General features: G+C 39.1%; 1 protein-coding gene across 1 annotated transcript in view; it reads left to right on the forward strand.

The window, feature by feature from the left end:
- GNAQ (G protein subunit alpha q) overlaps nucleotides 1–19,883 on the forward strand; it is a 290,054-nt gene that overhangs the window by 98,616 nt on the left and 171,555 nt on the right. Inside the window, exon 2 of the mRNA XM_030876968.3 lies at nucleotides 1,875–2,059. Coding sequence (XP_030732828.1) covers nucleotides 1,875–2,059 — 185 coding nt within the window. The remainder of the gene's footprint in view (nucleotides 1–1,874; nucleotides 2,060–19,883) is intronic.

Here is a 19,883-nt window from a genome sequence, read left to right on the forward strand (position 1 = left end):
TCGATTCTCTTTCCTTTTCTTTTCATACCATTAACCTCACATACTAAGATTTCTTCTTGTTTTTGGTGTGGAAAAAACTGGCAGAGATTCTGATTTGATGATTATGTCTCTAGTTGGGCCCTCAGAGCAAGCTGTTGGTTCTGGGATAAGGATAATAAACAGAGAAGCGATTTAGGTCTTTTGCTTCCATACTTTGAATTGCTCAGAAAGTAAATATACTGGTTTCTTTCTATAAATTGTTGACTAGTAATGAGAAACAATTTTGTAGCTTTTAAAATACTTTCTGCGTTTTTTTTCCCAGTATTCATGGATGGGATTATAAGAAGTTCATTTTTAATTCCTTGGAATTAATCTTGTTAAAATGGGTTGATAGCATTCACATTGCAGTGTTAACTTCATACTTCAGGGAATTCCGGGTCACTTTATTAAAAGTCATGTGAAAATGATAAAGGAAGTGTTCATTTTATATTTCAAGAAGTTGCAGATCACTTTATTAAAAGTCATATGAAAAGGATAAAGGAATCGGTGACCACTGGACAGTGGGGCCAGAAATCATCTTTCACTGTAACTGTGTGAGGCTTCTGTGTTTACCAAGACATCTGTAGTCATTTAAGAGTGCTTCTATGAAAGCTGTAATACTTATTTGAATTTTTCATGATTGTTTATAAAGATAATGAAATCCACCACCAGAAAAACCAAACAAAATTAGGACAGATGTTGTATTCCTAGTTTTTAGTTCTCCTTTTACACCTTTTTGTTGCTGTTGTTGTTGTTTTAATGCCTTGTTGATAGGAAATGGCAATGAGGACGCTGTAGTCATCCTGTGTGTTATTATTATATTCTTCCATGTTTAATATCCAAAAAACTTTTAATTTTTTCCCCACATTGTTAGGAGAAGACAAAGACATTTATTGTTTTGGAAATTTCAAGGAAATTTGAAAGTGAGTGGGAGATACTCAGAAATGAAGTTACATACTCCCAAAACCACTTATATTTTAAAAAATGAAGTTTTTAGATTCACAGTTTCAGATTCACTATAGAAGAAACATGTTGTCATTCAGTGAAATGATCTCATGTTTCCATTTTTCCTCCTCCCCACAGGCGTTTGTAGCTTTGTTATGGATTATCCTCAGGCTTATGGTAACTGAAAAGGAATATTGAAGGGAAAAATGAGAACACAAAAGAAAAAAATCCAGTAACAGTAAATTTCTGTGTCATAGTTAAGAGTAGGCAGAAGGAAGGAGAGTCATTGTGTCTTCTCTGGATTCAGCGGTTCCTTGGCATAACTCAGGTGACCAAAGCCCCCGGAAATAAATACAGTTGATACTTGCTGTCCTGAAAAATGCTAATTCTTATCTGGGTACTGTGTTCTCCACATACCCCATTTTAAAATAAGAGAAAATGTCTAGAAATTTTCAGGCATTTTTGTCTTACCACACTCTGATCAGCGTTTGTGTGAGTGTATTGTCATTTTCAGATCCAAATCCTGGCTAAATATCCCAGCCTCCTGGAATCATTTCAGACATTCTCCAGGGAAGAGAGCTTTATCAAGTGTTCATTCTGTTCAAACGGTGCTATTTTTATTGTGTTTCATATAAGATACGTGGTTACAAATCACTATCAAAATTCCATGCTGAGCGGCTTCCAAAGAGGTGACAGTGTTTTGTTCTTTTAAAGCTCATCTGCCTCTGAAATGGACTGTCACTCCTCTAATTTTGCTGAGTGCTCTCCATAGGTGGCATTTCCCCCTCTGGTGATGCCCCTCTCAGCAGGCCCTTGGAGATGTCACGTCCAAGGCCTGTTCCTAGTTTAGTTGTCTGGGAGACTGTGAGAAGGTCTCATGGTCTGATGAGCTGCTGTTGTTTCTCTTTCAGGGACAGGAGAGAGTGGCAAGAGTACGTTTATCAAGCAGATGAGAATCATCCACGGGTCGGGCTACTCGGATGAAGACAAAAGGGGCTTCACCAAGCTGGTGTATCAGAACATCTTCACGGCCATGCAGGCTATGATCAGAGCCATGGACACGCTCAAGATCCCCTACAAGTACGAGCACAATAAGGTAGGCGGAGCTCCTCCTGGGAAGAGCTGGGATGTGTGGTGTGGCTTTTTTAATGGACGTTTTCCATCTCATCCTACATGGGGCTTTCAATGGCTCAACAAGTTGTTTATAACTGGTTTTTTCCCTTAAGTCTTTAAAGTTATAGCTATAAAAAATTGGAGTTGTATTCTTAGTGATATCACCGAAGGACGTTTGGATATTCAACAATAGATACATGGATGTTTAAACTGTAGGGGCACACATTACCTTAAGAAGACAGTTTGTCAGTTCAAGACAAATTGACCCAAGTGAGGGGATTCAGATGAGAAGCAGTGGCCTTGCTTCAACCTCCCACTCTTTGTACTCCCTTGAAAAAAGAACAAAAACAGCTTAAGACCATTCTGTCCAGTTTAATTTTGGATTTCGTGACTTCCTTTCAGTAGTACCACAGGCTTAATTTTATTTGAAAATAGGCCCATCTGTCACTTCCAGTAACCTTTCAAACGTTTCTCTGGAGTTGTATTAGAGTAATGGAAACTTCTAAAATCACTTGAGAAAGGGTTGGGGAAAAAAAAATTTAATTTTTAGCTTTTTAGAAAACAAGCAAACTTTCCCAATATTCAGCATTTTTTCTTACTTGAAATAGAAAAAAAAATCATTTTTTTATTCAGGTGAAAACAATTGCTGTAATTAATCACCCTCCAAATATTATAGCTACATAATGCCCAACAAGGTTGGTGCATCTGAGGGTATCTCCAGGTTTGAGTTTATGCTGGGAGTCTATAAGGGAAGTGGAATCTATTTGGAATTTGTAGAAATGTCTTCCTGTTAATCAATCAGTATGTCTACTGATGGATGTAGTCTTTGTTCCTTACAACTTGTAGATGCTGATCTTATAATAAGTTGGTAAAACCTCACCTTTTGTTTACAAAACATTACCTTTGCACCTACATTTATTTTAGGACCTTTAGTCAGAACTTGCATTCTCTCAGTACTCTTGATAATCTACTCTTGAGGGTATTTCCATATACCAGTATCAATGAGTACTAGGAAGAAGTTGGCATGCCCAGTGTGACTCATTAACTGAGATGTAACTCACAAACATGAATCATAGGTAAAATAAAGCAGTTCTCTGTACCTCCGCTTCTGCTACCATTTAGAAGCTTCTCAATATTCAGATCATTTTCAAATCGGGCATTTCTTTTTGGGGGGTGGTTCTCTGAAATCAACTGGCTGCTTCTTATCTAGTTGATACCTTCACAGTTAGTTTTCTGATGGCAACGAGAGTCTCTCCACAAATAACCCTCCCTGCTTTTACTCTCAAGAGTGAAAAGATCTGGGTAGGTTCATGGGAATATGGTACCTGAGTCAAATGAGGCTGCCTGGATATGGAAGCAGTCTGAATTTAAAAGGATCAGGGTCCCCCCCTCCCCCAGCCCACCCCCCAAGAAATCTCAGTGTAACGAGTTTCTGAAATAGGTGGCATGCTTGTTTTGTTGGAATTGTAAGACTATTTTGTAGAAGGAATTTTTTAAAATGCCAGTGACTTTTCCAATCTACAGTTGGTTGATAACATGATGATCTGATGAATTCTGTCTGAGTTACCACATGTGTGGTGTAATTGATGTTTGTTTGTATATTTTACATATATACATACATATTGCCAGTTTACACATTAAAGGATAATGCCATCTCCTTAATTATACCAAAAAGTCATCTCTTTCTTGGTGCTCCAGAAGAATCCTTCAGGATCTTGCCTTGGTGTTAAATTTTCATGTGAAGATCATTCATTGTACAGACACACAGATGTAGAAGATGATGTGGAATTTGTGCCCTATTCATAGAACACATTGAAGAATGCTTAATGTGTGTTATTTGAGCTCTTTGTATCAATTCTAGTTAAGCAGACTTTACTGTGTTGGATACCGTTCAGTTAAAAATCAACATCATAAAACATTATAATAATACAGATTTTTCTGAGAGATCATAATTATCCTGTGAAATCTTCCCACATCTCTTGGTTACTTAACATACTGCCTAATATAGTGACTGACATCTGAATTCCTCAATACGTTTAATTCCCTTTAGTTCATAATATAAATTACGTTCACATTTGCTCCCTTTTCTCTACAACGTGTATGAATTTTAAAGCATCACCCCTTGCTTCCTCCATTAACTTCCTGAGCTCCGCTCCCTCCTTGCCTTTGTTAAAGCTTATTAAGGAAATAATGTCTGTCTCCTTCCTGTTCCACCCAACTGCCGATTCCTCCTCATTCTTCTCTGCTCCCCCTGTGGTACTAAGTGATCCCACCCTCTTGCAGAACCCATACTGGAGTATTGATAGTTGCCTAGCTTGTATTAGTTATGATGATTTGGGTATTGATCTTATTTTCCTGACTAGTTTCTAGGCTCTTTGAAAGTAAATCTTGTGTCAGTTCCATCTTGGAATTATTCATTGTCCCTGGCGTTGTATCTTGTACACAGTAGGTGTTCAAAAGGTACTTGCTTTATGAATAGGTAAATAATTTGTAAGCTTAAACAGCTGAAAGCCTCCCCTCCTGTCCCTCACCATTGTTGAAATGATTATTCAAATCAATAGATAGCTGTTGATACATAAGGGAATAAATGCAATGGGCTGTCAGAGAGGCAGAGAAGGTTAACCAGGGCTAGGCAGAAATTTGCAGTCCAGAAAGAGGCAAGGGCCGAGCTGAGGGAGGGGCACTTTGGGGAGGAGGAATGGCTAGAGTAGATGTTCAGAAGAAGGTATGTGCATGCAGTGTATAAATTGGCCAGTTTTACTAGAACAGAATTCCTATAGAGGAGAACTGAAGAAATAAGAACCAAAGGAAAAAAAGGCTTAGAATGTGCTTCTGAAAGCTTTTGAATCCAGGCTAAGAAGTTTGAATTTTTTATTTTCTTATATTTATGATACCTACTTAATAATAATAATATTTTATGTCTTGGTTAGAACTTCCTACAGAAGTTTCTGGTTACAGTATGCTCTAATATTTTATAAATAGTTTAAAGGACTTGGTGTGCATTTTATTAGCAATTACTTGGAGGCAGTGTGTTGTGATTTGTATTATTTTGTGACCCTAAAGATATAACATAAATAACCATTTGGTTTATTAAAAAGCTTCTTTGCACCTACTGCCACATTGGCCATAATCTACGGTAGTAGCATTAATAAAAACAAACATTTTCCAGTATTGTCCAGCCTAACTTTTGTTCTTGCTTCTAAATTCATATATTTTGTAGAGGAGAACGTAGCTTACAGATGATATGGCCCGTTCTTAACTGAGGAATTGTTCAGTTTTGTTTGCTGTGAAATTGGTCTAGCTAGGGGACTGCCATGCTGAAATATTGGAATTTCTTTTGCTCTTGTGTAAGTGTTACTACATTGAATTGAGAGTCTCACTAGTTAGCTGGGGGCTGGCACAGTGGTCAAGGGGAGTCCAGGCCACAACCTCTGCCCCAGGTAGTGGTGTTGCATAGCATGTCTCTTCAGGGCCCTTACTCAGTGTTCCAGGGATCTTCATTTCCAGGGGAGCTTGTAATAAATTGCAAACTTTTACCAAAAAAACAGATTAATTCCTCCCTGGGCGTGTATCCACTATCCTGTTTTTGGACTTTCTTTCCCAAACAAGTAATATTTATAAGTGAGCTGCTTGAACTCAGCCCAAGTAAGAGAATGTGTCTGAGGACTTCTTCTGAACACTGTGAGCTCGGGTTGGTTTATTTCTAAATATTACTTTGCCTTTTTCCTAAACACAAGTGTTTGATAGCTGATGTTGAAAGGGATCAAATATTTGTTGCTTAGTCAAATCAAAAGATCCATTTAAGGCTTCACTGGGTGCAAGGCATTCAATGATGAGACAGATTACTCTGTCATTTCTTACTTTCCAAAAGGTACACTTTTCATCACTATTATTTTATGCTTTCCTGTCTTATACAGGCATACTCTTCTGATTATTCTTTGGGCCTTGAAATCAGCTCAGTAAAATTTCTATGTTAACATGATAAGAACTGTCTTGAGTTACAGCTTGGGGAAATAGATCACAAGCTTTTGAACTCCTGATTTTTATGTACTTACTTCCTGTATCTGGTAGTTGGCATTCTTCCTGCTTTGCTTGTTGTTGTTGTTTCATATACACATGCCTTACTTTTTTATTCGATTGCAGATTACCTTACAGTGAGCAAGCTTCTTGTTTTATAATTTGTTATCTCCCCCACAAGAAGCCAGGAATGTTGTAGGAGCTTTTGTTCACTGAGTGAATCACTCCAGTTAGCAGGTCCTGGTGTCCCTTTACTGTTGGCTTATCATTTCTGTGAACTGTGAAATCCAGGTATTACAGCAGTTTCAACGTATTGAAAGGCCTTTGCTCCCTTTGCCAATCCCAGGAAGAGAAAAGAATCTGATGAATCTTCAAGACAGTTATTGAGTAGAACTCAGCCACATGCTAATGTTCGGTAGACACTGTCCCCTCTTCTAGCTTTTACTGTTAGACCCATAAGTCCTGATGACCAGGGCTCTTTTAGCACCTAGGCTGCAGCTGCCTTTGACCAGCCAGCCAGCAATTTCCAGGCCCGACTCCTGTGTCCCCCTCTCTCCTGGGGGTGGAGAGGTTGAGGGGACATGTTGCAACAAATACTTCTGGTCCTCCCAGAACCTTTCCAGGAAAGGACGTGTCACGGGGAAAGTACCTGGTTAAGCACATTTACAGCCTTCTGAACTTTCTCTGCTTCCTGAGAAATCTAAGCTCCCAGAAGCCATTTTTCAAAAGACAAATGTAGCCAAGATTCTGGAGGACTTGTCAACTTGTTCCTGCCTTTGATCAGTTGAACAAGAAAATTACTGTACTACATTTTTCAACATGAGGTAATTTTCTAAGAGACTGATTTCAATTTAATATTTGTCACCTGTATGATAAGCACATAATAAAGGCAGACCTTAATCAGTATATGTCGGTATCTGTGCCTCTGAAGAGTTGTTTCAGTCAAGGTTCTCTGCTTGCAAGCAACAGAAGCCAACACTGGCTAACTTAAGCGGAAGAAGAATTGATGGGACTGTGAAGTCACTTGGAGAATTGAGGAGAAGCCGAAGGACTAACTCTCGGAAGCCAGGACAGGTCTGTGGAACTCATCTGAGAGAAGCATGAACTCTGACCGTTTCCAGTCTTCTGTCACCCCATTCAGGATTCAAATTCCTGGGAAAACTTGCCTGATTTGTCTAGCCCGGCTTCCGTGCCAGCTTTGTAGACAAGGCTGGGCAATTTGATTGACAGTCCCTGAGGGAAGTCTGGGTACAGTTAGTAGAAGAAGAGGAATGATGCTGGCACAAATCACAATTATCCACTGCAAAATCATACCATCAATTTAAAAACTAAAATGACACATGGATTCTCTATAGATGCAAGCCCTCCAGTTTTGCTCAGCATTCGCTAAGCCTGTGCTAAAATACAGTTTCTTTTTCTGGCATTGTTCAGGGTGGGATATCGGGGAAGGTTGGGAGGTTAGTGGTATAGCAACAGTTATAAATGAAGTGAGTAGCTGAGTTTGAGCCAAACCACTGAATAACTGAGTAACCTTGGGATTGTCACGTTTCCTCCCTATGCCTAAATTTCTTTACTCTCTAAGCCTGAATTTCCTCATCTGTAGAATGGTACAGATAATAACAAGATATTTCAAGGGCTAAATAGATAATCTATGTGAAAATGTCTTGCAGATGAGAAAAAGAATGTTTGGAAGTTATTATAAGATGAATTTGTCATCATGGAGAGAACAGATACTACTTATCTTCCATCTTTATTAAGACTAAAACAAACAGACAATAGCTTAAACAGCATGACCAGATTTAGGAGGTATCTAAGGAAAACTTTCCTCAGAGTGACAGTCATTGAAATGGGATACCAAGGAGAGAAATCTCCTTATCTGGATGTGTTCAAAAATAGAATGTATTTTTAACATGTGAAATTCTTTAAGGCCATTTTGCTGAAATAAGACCAGGGATGGACTAGACAACCTCTAAAATGCTTTCCAGCACTAGTGTTTTTTCATGCTGATTCTCTGATTCCAAAACCCTAACAAAGAGATGAAGCTGTTGTTAAAGTTATTTGTTATAATTTAAAGCTCCTACCATTTTTGAACATTGTCCATTCCAGAGTACTTATGAGAATTTAAAAAAAAGACAATTAAAAACAGATTTGCTTTGACAGGGGTCTCTAGCCCAGTGGGGATTTTTCTTTCTTTGCATCTCAGTCCCATAAGTGATTACAATATTTATGTCTGTGTACTTTTTTTAAAAGAAAAACAGTGTTCAAAGTTCAAAATCAGCTGCAGGTTTTGTGGGTGTTAGTAACGATAGTTATTTTAATTGGGTTGTTGGCTTCTGGCCACCAAAGACAGCCTGTACTTTTTCACAGGGAAACTTTCTACTCCTGCTTCTACAAATCTTTGAGAGTTTTCTTTCTAATAAATAGTCTAAAGGAATCTAGAGACTTTTCATGACCCACTTGATGTGTCAACCACCTCTTTTTCTGAGGTTGGTTTACCCCTTTTTCCTTTCTCTCTAGGACTCTTGCTGGGGAGTTGATCAACACGGATTCTCTAGTAACCTGTATCAGCTTTCAAAATCCCTTTGTGTACTTTCTTTTCTCTTTTAATGTCTTGCAAATATGTCCTAGCCATGTTTTCTCCTCACTTTATCCTTGTTCCACTGTAGTTCTTTATTCTTTTTATACCCATGTCAGCCATATAAAAATAGAAGATGAATTTTGTAATCCCCTTTTCTTGGCTAAAATTAATCCATAATCCCAAGGCATGCCATATCATTTATGCAGGATGAGTTATCTTGAGTTCATGTTCATCAGAGGAGAACTCTGAAGCAAGGAAAGACTTGAGCAATAGACGGAGGCTGATTTCTTTTCTTTTTTTGGTAATTTTTGTATACAGAAAAGTGTGCACATCATTAGTATTGTCCATGTATTTTTCCATTGTGAACACATTTGCATACAGACCTGTTCATCCAGATTACCATGACCAGGAATTCAGAAGCCTCCTTGTGCTTCCTTCAAAATACTCCCAACCCCGAGGGGGGACTACCATCCTGCCTTCTAATGACATAGATTAGTTTTTGAACTTTGTATGAATAGAAGCATACAGTATAATACTCCTTTGTGTCTGGTTTATTTCACTCAACATTACACTTGTGGAATTCACCTATGTTGTTACTTCCTTTATTCACTTATTCTAATTGCTGTTTAATAGCAGTGCCCCATAGAACTTTATGAAAGTGGTTTATGTCTGTACAATATGGTAGCTATTTGCCACACGTGATGACTGTTGAGCACACGAAACGTGGCCAGTGTGACGGAGGAACTGAATTTTTACTTCACTTAATCTTTTAAATTTATATTTACATGTGACTAGTGGCTACTGTATTGGACAGCACAGTTGTATAATATTCCATTTTATGAATACGCTACAGTTTGTTTATATATCCTGTTGTTAATAGAAATTTGGATGTTTCTGGCTATTACAAATAATGCCAATATAAACATTTCTGTACCTGTCTTTTGGTGAACATAAGCATGTATTTCTTTGGGTTACGTACCTAGAATTTGGAATTGCTGAGTCAGAAGGTATACATCTGGTCAGTTTCAGTACGTGGATACTACCAAAGAGTCTTCCAGAATAATTGTACCAATTTACACTTCCACCAGTTACCTTTGAGAGTTCTAGTTGCCCCATATCCTTGAAGACATTTGGTATATTATTAGTCTTTTTATTTATTCTGGTGGCTGGATAGTAGTGTCACACTGTTGTATTTATTTGATAAGTAGGCATGTTGAGCACCTTTTCATATATTTATTAGCCATTCGTTATCTTTTTAAAAATACTTCTTCCCTTTTTTTTCCCTATTGGGTTGTCTGATTTCTTACTGTTTCCTAGGAGCTCTTCATGTATTAAGGAATCTCAGTTGAGTAAATGTATTGCAGATATCGTCTCTACTTTGTGGCTTGCTTTTTATTTTCTTTATAGTTCTTTAAGTGAAAAGAAGTTCTTAACTGTAATATAGTCCAGTTTATCATTTTTTTACCCTTTTGATCCTTTTAAAGTAATCTTTGCCTGCTTTAAGGTTGTTTAAATAATCTGCAGGTTTTTCTTCTAAATTCTTTGTTCTGTTTTTACGTTCAGATCTACAATCCATTTCAGATGGATTGTAGGGTATGGTGTGATGTGGGGGGGGTCAGGTTTGATTTTTTTCATATGGGTATATAATTAACTCATTTACTGAAAAGACCGTCCTTTGCCCAGTGCAACGCAGTGTCTGTCATCTTTCATTTTGTCACTCAACAAATATTTACTAAACATTTCCTATATGAAAGTCAACATAAACCAATTTGGCTGTTTTTAAAAAAGAAAAGAGCAAGTGCTCTAAGGAACATTACTGATTAGTCCAAATACACGTGAGAACTCTGCTAAAGCATTCTCCCTCTAAATCCCTTTCAGCTGCTCAGAGCTTGGACATCCATGGACTGACAGCCACCATATAAAATACATGTGGCATAGTTTAACACATTTTAGTAGGAAGTTGTGAATCTGGTCATTTGGCTGTTCTTAGTTAACTCCTGGCAAAGCATCACATACATACTTTCCTTCTTCTTTTAAACCACGTAATGCATGATTTTCCCCTTTAATTTTAAAACAATGCATCTATTTTCAATTAGAGAGTCAGAATCTATTTGTTGGAACCAAAGAAAGTGAATGCCTAATGGAGTCTGAGGGATCTAGTGAGAATATGAGACATGCTAGCATTTTTCTTCCTCATTCTCACACCACTGAAGAAATCATTTCAGTTCTGGACTTTTTGCTGTTGTTGACATTTAGGGTGGGGCTTGCTTAGGGTTTAGCAAAGTGGCAGTTTTGCTTATCTTGGTCACATATATCAAAGCCTAAAATCTTCTTGTTTCTTGTACTGTGTTCTTCACCATATTGTTTACCCCAAATCGCTTATACTTGCTACATAACTGTGCTTTTAAATAGCATACTGTTAATATACTATGATTTTCATGAATATATGTGCGTGTATCCAAACATGAACATCCTCAAGGAAATGTATTGATACTTAAAAAAAAAAATGACATTTTTTTGTCATGTTATATTGTGACACTTTCCTCTCAAGGGGTTAAAAAATTCTCCACTTAAAGCTGTGATCACTAGTTTTGATTGATTCGTTGTAAACCTATACTTTGAACACATTTATTTTCCTGATTTTATGTTTCTTAAAGTGAATTTGCTAAGAAGGTAACCTTTAAGTTGTTGCCACCACTACTTTGTAAGATGATTTTGCAGTTTTCTTACAATCTTGTGTTATTTGTTTAAAATGAAAAATGACTTAGAAAGGACTGGCATTACCAGCCTATATCAAGTAACTTGATACCACTGTTGAGATGTATAAGATTATAGATTGGTTGGTAGGTTATCTGCTTCTTTCAATGTACGCACATCCTCTGTGGTAAAAAGCATAATGGTTTTGAGCTAAAAAGCAGGCTGTCCTGACTGTAGTAGACATTGGCCTGTCTGGGAGGTGGTGAACAGTTCTTGAAATGGTGGCTCTGTGGTAGGAGTTTGGCTGTTCAGGTCATCGTTCTCCTCATGTATTTTGGAGGCACTAGCCTGATCTTCTCCCTCAGGCTGTGCTCATGGCAAAGGGATAAGAGTGTATAGCTGTTTGGTTAGACTGCACTGCAGCCAAACCCTCACTAAAGTTGGGTGCTAAAATACTTTCGGATTCAGTAATCCTTCAATCGACCTTGATCCTATATTCCATATTGTAATGGAAAATTTAGTGTTAGCAGTGCTTGTCAGAGTTTTAGGAATTTTGGCTTTAGCAGGGCCAAGGGCAATGTCAGTGAGGTATTTGGCCAAGAATTTGATATTGGCATAAAATGGCCAATACCATATACTTTGCTGATGGTCTGTGTAGATGTCGAGTGGTGTGTGCCCAGCCATGGGGGAGAAGGGCGGCCTGAAGGAAGCGTTGTCTTTTTCTTTGTGCAATGACACTATCATTTTGCCAAATGCTATATGAAGATGAGGTGCCTTCTAATTTGCATATAGCTGCCATATAGTCCGACGGCAGCTTTGGATCATCCAGAATGAAAATGAGGTTAGGGATGGCGATTTTATATTCTAGAACAGTGCGCCTCAAACTTTAAAGTGTGTGCAAACCACATAGAGATCTTGTTAAAATGTGGATTGTATTTCAGTGTGTCTGGGGAAGGCCCAAGATTCTACATTCCTCACAAGCTCCCAGGTGATATTGAAGTTGCCTGAAGTAGAGCCATCTTTGAAATAACTGACTGTACCACTAGAGGCAATATGAAATCATCAATGGGCTAACTTTTAAGTAAAGATCCCAGAACGGATACATCTATGGGATTTCAGCCGAAGGATATTCAGCAAGTTACAGACTTTCTAAGCTATGTCTTCCTTATCTGAAAAGTGAGGATGATAATGTTACCCACTTTGTATAGTCGATGTGGGCATTAATGAGAGAACATAAAGGTTCATTCACGTTTTTCCATTAGATATTATGGAAAAACTGAGAACAAACTTTTTGATGCAAACCCAATTGATGCAAAACTTTCAGGATGGTAACATCAGTATAGTAGTGCCCACTAAATGGTTGTTGTCAAATTCTTCTCAGAAAGTTTTGGGTAAGGGGAAACATATGGGCCTTTGGATAAACTGCAGAATGTGTAAGAATAAATTGCTGATTGTTTGAAGATGTTGAAGAGGCTATGACACAACAATGAGACGTGAGTCATTATCAGGTACACCAGTGGTTTCCAGGAAGTGGTGGCCTAGACTGTGATAAGACCTAGGACAGCTGGTCTAGAATGTAAGTAACGGTGGCGACCCGGAAGGGGTTCATGATCCATGTTACTGCTGGTATCGAGGAGCACTGACTCTTTCCTGGTGGTCAAGGTATCTTATTATCTTGACTCCAGGGTGTTTGCAAGTAAGGGGGGGCAGCCAGTCCATTGTGGAAAATGGAAGTGGGTGGGGAGGAAGGAAAAGGGAGAGAAATAACCTTTGCCCAGCAAAACCAACCAACCAGTCGAACAAACAAACCTGGGCCCAACACCATGTCAGGTATTTTATATGCTCAGAAGTGTGAGGTGCAGGTAGTATTCTAATTTCACAAATAAAAAAGTGTTTAAAATGTGTGTCTCAAATCACTCCAGTTGCAAGTTTATGGGCTGGATTTTAAAATCAGAGTTGGGCTTCATAATTTCCAAAAAGCAATGCTGTACTTGACTCCATAAACACCTTTGGCACCAGGACACACATATTTAAGTCCCTTATGAGAAAGAGCAGCTGGAGTTCTCTGCGGCCACTGCAGCCGTCCTGTCCTCCCACCCCCTCTGTCAGGGCCAGAGGCAAGACTGCGCTGCTTACAGCTGTGTCTCAGTACCTAGCACCCTGCCTGACCCGCAGTTGGAAGCAGTAAATATCATCGAATGAATGAACCAAAATCTAGTGGAATGGAGCTGATTGTGTGATACTGCTATTATCGTGGGCCTTTTAAACTCTTAATTCTTACAAACATCCATTTGACTTCTGTTTCCCGACTATAACTTTTTAATTACCTCTTTATATTTTTGATTAATAGCATGGTTATTTGTTTAGCAGTTAATTTTAAAAGCTATGCATTTTTCATTTCTCTTAGGGTCAAAGGAAGTATTAGACATGTATTTGCTTATGGGGACTTGCAGTCTCATTAGAGAGAGAGAGAGAAGGTACTCAACAAAATTACTTAGTTCTCTAATTTTCAGGCAAGAGAAAGATTTCTACATGAAAGCATATATATTTTCCTTTTGTGATTTCCCTTTCTTTGTCCTCCTTCCTGTCATTCTGGGTGGTGCATGTGGTGATACATCTGGCACTATTGGGCGTCTGTTTGTTTTCTGACAGTTGCCCAGGGAGAGATCTTTTATGGGAGCCCAGGAAGGTGTCTCAGCTGCTGCGCTCCTGGGCTGCCAATAGGTCTTGATCTAGACTACTATAAATGATGTAAAGATACAACTCTATGGTGAGCTTGGTCACAAATCAAGAAAGTGATTGGAAAGCTTATTCAGCAGAAAAATCACTTGACTATGAATTATAAAGCACATAGTTATAATATGTGAACAGAGCTATAATATGTGAAATTAAGAAATCTGGTTGAGTGTTTTCATAAGGACCAGATTCTTTCCCCCTCCCCCTTTTCCCAAGTGGAAATACATTGATTTTTTTAAAAAATAAAGGTAAATGTGCTCATTATAAAAAGAAAATTTAGACAACACATGAAAGCAAAGGAAGAAAGTAAAAATCACTGTGAACATTACGATAGGTAGACATACTAAAATTTAACTATGCACATATAAATGTAGGGTCACTGTCCCTTATCGAAAACTTTGTGGGCCAGATTGTTTCTGCATTGAAAGTTTTTTTCTTTTTAGATTTTAGAAACATAATATGAGAAATATACTATATATTTTGTAAAACCCCCATTGAGGTATGGGATAGGCCCCTGTAATCAAATACATTAACATTTCAGCAACAAAGTATACTAATATTTATAATTAATGGAGTAAAGACTCTAAATACTCTTGTAGTAGGTCACGTTTTCCCATAAATGCATCACAAAAAACATCTCTCAGTTCTTGGAACTTTTGAGAATTCAGATTATAGATAAGGGAGTGTGGACCTGTATATAAATACTGATTGTTTTTATTGGCTGTACACCACACTTCTTTTCTGACCTGCCTTCTCATTTGTGCCATATTGAACATTTTTGCAGGATAAATTGTTAGAAATGGAATTGCTGGGTCAAAGTGTGTACATATTTTTAAGACTTTTGGTAAAGATTGCTAAACTGGCATCCTGAAAGATCATACCAAATTTCAGTGTAGGGTCTGAGTACGCCTGTTCTTACCACATCCTTGCAAATTCTGCATTGTATTAATGTTTTAAGTTTTGCCAATCTAATAGGCAAAAGCCTTATTTTAGTTTACCTTTTTCAATACTAATGATGTAGTTCTTTTCCTAAGTGTTTGGCCGTAGAGTTTCTTGTAGATTCATTGCAGAGGTTGGGGCATTTTCAAATCGGAGACGATCATCTTACGATGTTTTCGGAGGTATTAATTATGTATTTCAGGTATGATCGCTTGCAGTGGTTATTTCATTTAAAACGTGAGTGGTGATGTACAGCCAGCGTCTCTGTAGGGGTCAGCAAGCTGTAGGCCAAATATGTGTCTAATCCCTGACTGGCTTATTCTCAGATGTGGCTCTGAGAATGTGTCTCATTCTCAGAGTGCCCCCTTGGTTCTTTTAATCTGGACAAGTATAGTAGTGTCTACAGTGAGGACCCTTTCAAGGGTCATTTGGATAGAAATTTCCTGAATACAGAAGAGGTACTGAATGGCATTCACACCTGAAGGGTTTGGTCTGAAATCTCTTTAAGCACATCATCAACCTGTAGGTGAAAATAAATGAGGCTGTGCCCTTTGGCCCTGTGTGCTTACCTCATATGGTTTTCTGACAACTGTAAGGTAGTACAGCCACACTTAGTCTAACGGAGGAATTTTGATGTTTTTATCCTTTCATTCTGCAGGATCTAAAAAGATTTCCCATAAGTCTGAGACGGTGTTTCTCAGTTGTTGGTAACCAGGTCCAGAATCACCTGGGGAGCTTAATTACCATGCAGGTACCTGCGCTCAGGCAGTAGAGACCTCATCCAGCAGGTCTTGGACTGCCTTGAGAACGGTAGCCCAGCTCTTAGTTTAATCAGATTATAATAACAATAGTAATAATCATAGAAGTGATTTTTATACTTGTAAGTACAGGTATTGTTATTATAATGGCAATAGAGATAATCATAAAAATTCTTATTAATGGCACTGTTATGAATGTTTTAAATATGTATGATAACTCAATATTAGTCAAAGTTCCACATTAAATGAATGAGGAACTTTTGGAGTCACCATCCTTAATATCTGATCATATTTTATTTCTTGGAGATGGAGAATGAGTACTTGAAATAAGGGCCATTCTTAACTTTTGAATGTAGAGAACACAAATATAGGCAGCATTTTTTTAATGATAAAGAAATTTTCAGAAAGAGATTAGTTTTCTTAGTTGAGCAATGGAGTAGTACAAGCAAACTAGAAAATTTCGTATTGACACGATCTCACTCTTCTGTAGTTTATTAAAGTTTGCATTTCAGGGCTTCCCTGGTGGCGCAGTGGTTGAGAGTCCGCCTGCCGATGCAGGGGACGCGGGTCCGTGCCCCGATCCGGGAGGATCCCACATGCCGCGGAGCAGCTGGGCCCGTGAGCCATGGCCGCTGAGTCTGTGCATCCGGAGCCTGTGCTCTGCAACGGGAGAGGCCACAACAGTGAGAGGCCCGCATACCGAATTAAAAAAAAAAAAAAAGTTTGCATTTCATTTCCTTATAGTTTGTGTGTGTGTAACTTTCTTTATTGTCTGTTTTGAAATGAACCTGTATGGAATCTAGTTGCTTCCTTGGGGATCCTGTCACAGACACGTTTGTGAACAGTTGATGCAAGAGAGCAGAACACATTTGCATCAGTTTCCAACATGTCCATACAGTTCAGCATTCTGGAACAAAGAGACGTAAAAGAATGTTAGCCACGTTAATTTGGGTCAGCCCAGGAGACTTGCTAATTATGCGACCCAAGCCCTAATTATGTTGTGAACCTTGTTCTTTTTTTTTTTTTTTTTTTTTTTTTTGTGGTACGCGGGCCTCTCACTGTTGTGGCCTCTCCTGTTGTGGAGCACAGGCTCCGGACGCGCAGGCTCAGCGGCCATGGCTCACGGGCCCAGCCGCTCCGCGGCATGTGGGATCTTCCCGGACCGGGGCACGAGCCCGTGTCCCCTGCATCGGCAGGCGGACTCTCAACCACTGCACCACCAGGGAAGCCCGTGAACCTTGTTCTTAAAACATAAGCAGATGTGTGAACTTCCATCAGCTCCATCACCCAGATCCCTTTGTGTTCTGGAAACTGATGATTTATGGTCCCCACAGTCAGCTCTTGACTCAATGAAAAGCAAAGGTATGCCCGGCTGATAGGAGAGAGCAGGCTCTCTGTCCTGGTAGAAGCAGGGTTTATCACTGATCTTCTGTGCACTTGATCCAGCACACGTTCACTCTCTCAGGGAAGGGGGCTTGGCGTTAGCTCAGGTCAGCAAGTCTGAGCTGGCTTGCCAAATTACCCAAATAGATATGGAAAGTCAAACGTCATCCTCTCACTGTCCTTGTAAGGGCATTTACATTTTGCCTTAAATTTGAAAATGATTTCACAGGGTGGTTTAGTTTTGTTTCGTTTTGTGTCTCCCTAAAACATGGGAGATATATGTAGCCTGGCTCTTACGCGTGAGGAAACAGGCACACAGGTGATGACCTCCCCGAAGTCATACAACCCTGGAGCTGCATTTTGAAAAATGACAATTTACTCTTGGACTTTTTTTTTTCTCTCTCTCTCTCAACTTTTAAAAATAAGGTATACTTCTTTGTGCGGTAATGATGGGTTTGGACTAGAAAGGCCAGTGTCAGATTATTTTGCTTCCCACGCTTTGCACTCCCAGCTTCTCAGAGGGTGGGTCACTTGCCTATCTGTAAAGCAGATAGAGGCTGAGTGGAAAGTCACCTTTAGCCTCTTGGGAAAGGGGAAGGAATTATCATTTAGTAAGAGCTTTACTCTTATCGGTCTGTTTGTCCGATACCAGACAGGTACCAGATGTCCTAGGAGCTCCCTCTAGGTGTCCCACTTTATTCCTCACACTGTGCTCTCCCTTCCACAAATAAGGAAACGGAGGCTTTGTGAGATGAAATAACATTCAGTGCTGCCAAGTGGATACGTGACATCTCTAGACAAGTCTAACACCCAGGCTGCCTGGCTCTACAGCACAGGCTTTTGTCAGAACTCCTCAGCCGTCAGGCTCCATCCTTGCTGGCTGCCCTAGTCTTGTGTCTGTGACCAGGCCTGCTTAGATGGCCTGGGACCTGGGATGCCTCAGACCTTAATCTTTTGTGTCCAGTCTGCTTCTCATCTGTAAGTGCCTGGTTCTACCACCCTGAGTTGACCTCCCTCCTGTGACTTCCAACCCGCATTGCTCATGGTAGCTTGCAGCCCTTGTTCTGACTAGCTGAGATGCTGGCCACCCCTTCCTGGCCTTGCTCCTGTCGCCATGTAACTGGCCATGATGTCTGCCTGAATATTGGTGACAGCTACGAATTTTGCTTCCTCCTATGGTTATGAACTGTGCGTGATACCAAGGTCTGGGCCAAGTTGCAAAATAATTAAAGCAGAAACTCCAAGATTGCCTGCTGAGGTGGTAAGTGAAGTAAAAGAGGGCTGTGAAATAAGTTAACTCCGTTACCATGGCTCGTGGCTAGGAAGCCAGGCTGGCTAATTGGGAAGCATGTGTACACACTCTGGGGCCGCCATGGAAAAACCTGGGTGAAATTTCACAGTCTCTATTCAAATTGATCCTCTTTTGTCCAGAAAATAAATTGGTGTTCATTTTTCTACCCCAGTTTAGATTTTGTAAAACCCAGTTCTTGAGTCTCAGATCATTATATATCATTGTCACTGATAACATTTTGTGGATTCTTGATTTTTTTAAAAAAAAATTAGATTTCCTTTATTATTTTTAACATTCTTGCTTTCCTTTTTTTTTTTTTGGTAATTTAAAAGTAAACTTTTTAGCTGATGTGCCACGTCAGACCTACTGTCTCATCTGTTACTATCATAACCTGTTAAGGTATTCCTCTCAATGGTATTTGCACAGCAAAGTTTTTTTTATCATGGATATCTGCAGAAGGGATGAGATTTTAATTAAGGAAGATGCTAATGCAAATAGTCAAAGTAATATTATTGACAAGGATGCTTGATGAAACTTAGACATATACCACAGCATGAGAAAAGGATATTTTTCATCAGATGAATTATATTATTTGGAAATGAATTGTGATGACAGCAAGTAGAAAGCAAACAGGACATATTTTCTGTATATTTGGAGCTGCCTTAGGTATAAGAAATTCTGAGAGAAATTTCATTTTGCTTCACCCAATGAGTTATAATAAATTTAATTTAAATTTAATCCTAAAAGGTGGGTATTTTTTTAATTTTTGAATTTTATTTTATTTTTTTATACAACAGGTTCTTATTAGTTATCTATTTTATCCACATCGGTTTATACATGTCAATCCCAATCACCCAGTTCATCCCACCCCCACCCCCTGCCACTTTCCCCCCTTGGTGTCCATACGTTTGTTCTCTACATCTGTGTCTCAATTTCTGCCCTGCAAACCAGTTCATCTGTGCCATTTTTCTAGGTTCCACATATATGTGTGAATATACAATATTTGTTTTTCTCTTTCTGACTTACTTCACTCTGTATGACAGTCTCTAGATCCATCCACGTCTCTACAAATGACCCGATTTCATTCCTTTTTATGGCTGAGTAATATTCCATTGTATATATGTACCACATCTTCTTTATCCATTCATCTGTCGATGGACATTTAGGTTGCTTCCATGACCTGGCTATTGTAAATAGCGCTGCAGTGAACATTGGGGTGCATATGTCTTTGAATTATGGTTTTCTCTGGGTATATGCCCAGTAGTGGGATTGCTGGGTCATATGGTAGCTCTATTTTTAGTTTTTTAAGGAACCTCCGTACTGTTCTCCATAGTGGCTGTCTCAATTTACATTCCCACCAACAGTGCAAGAGGGTTCCCTTTTTTCCACACTCTCTCCAGCATTCGTT

Source organism: Globicephala melas, chromosome 6, assembly GCF_963455315.2.
Source record: "Globicephala melas chromosome 6, mGloMel1.2, whole genome shotgun sequence".
Lineage (NCBI taxonomy): Eukaryota > Metazoa > Chordata > Mammalia > Artiodactyla > Delphinidae > Globicephala > Globicephala melas.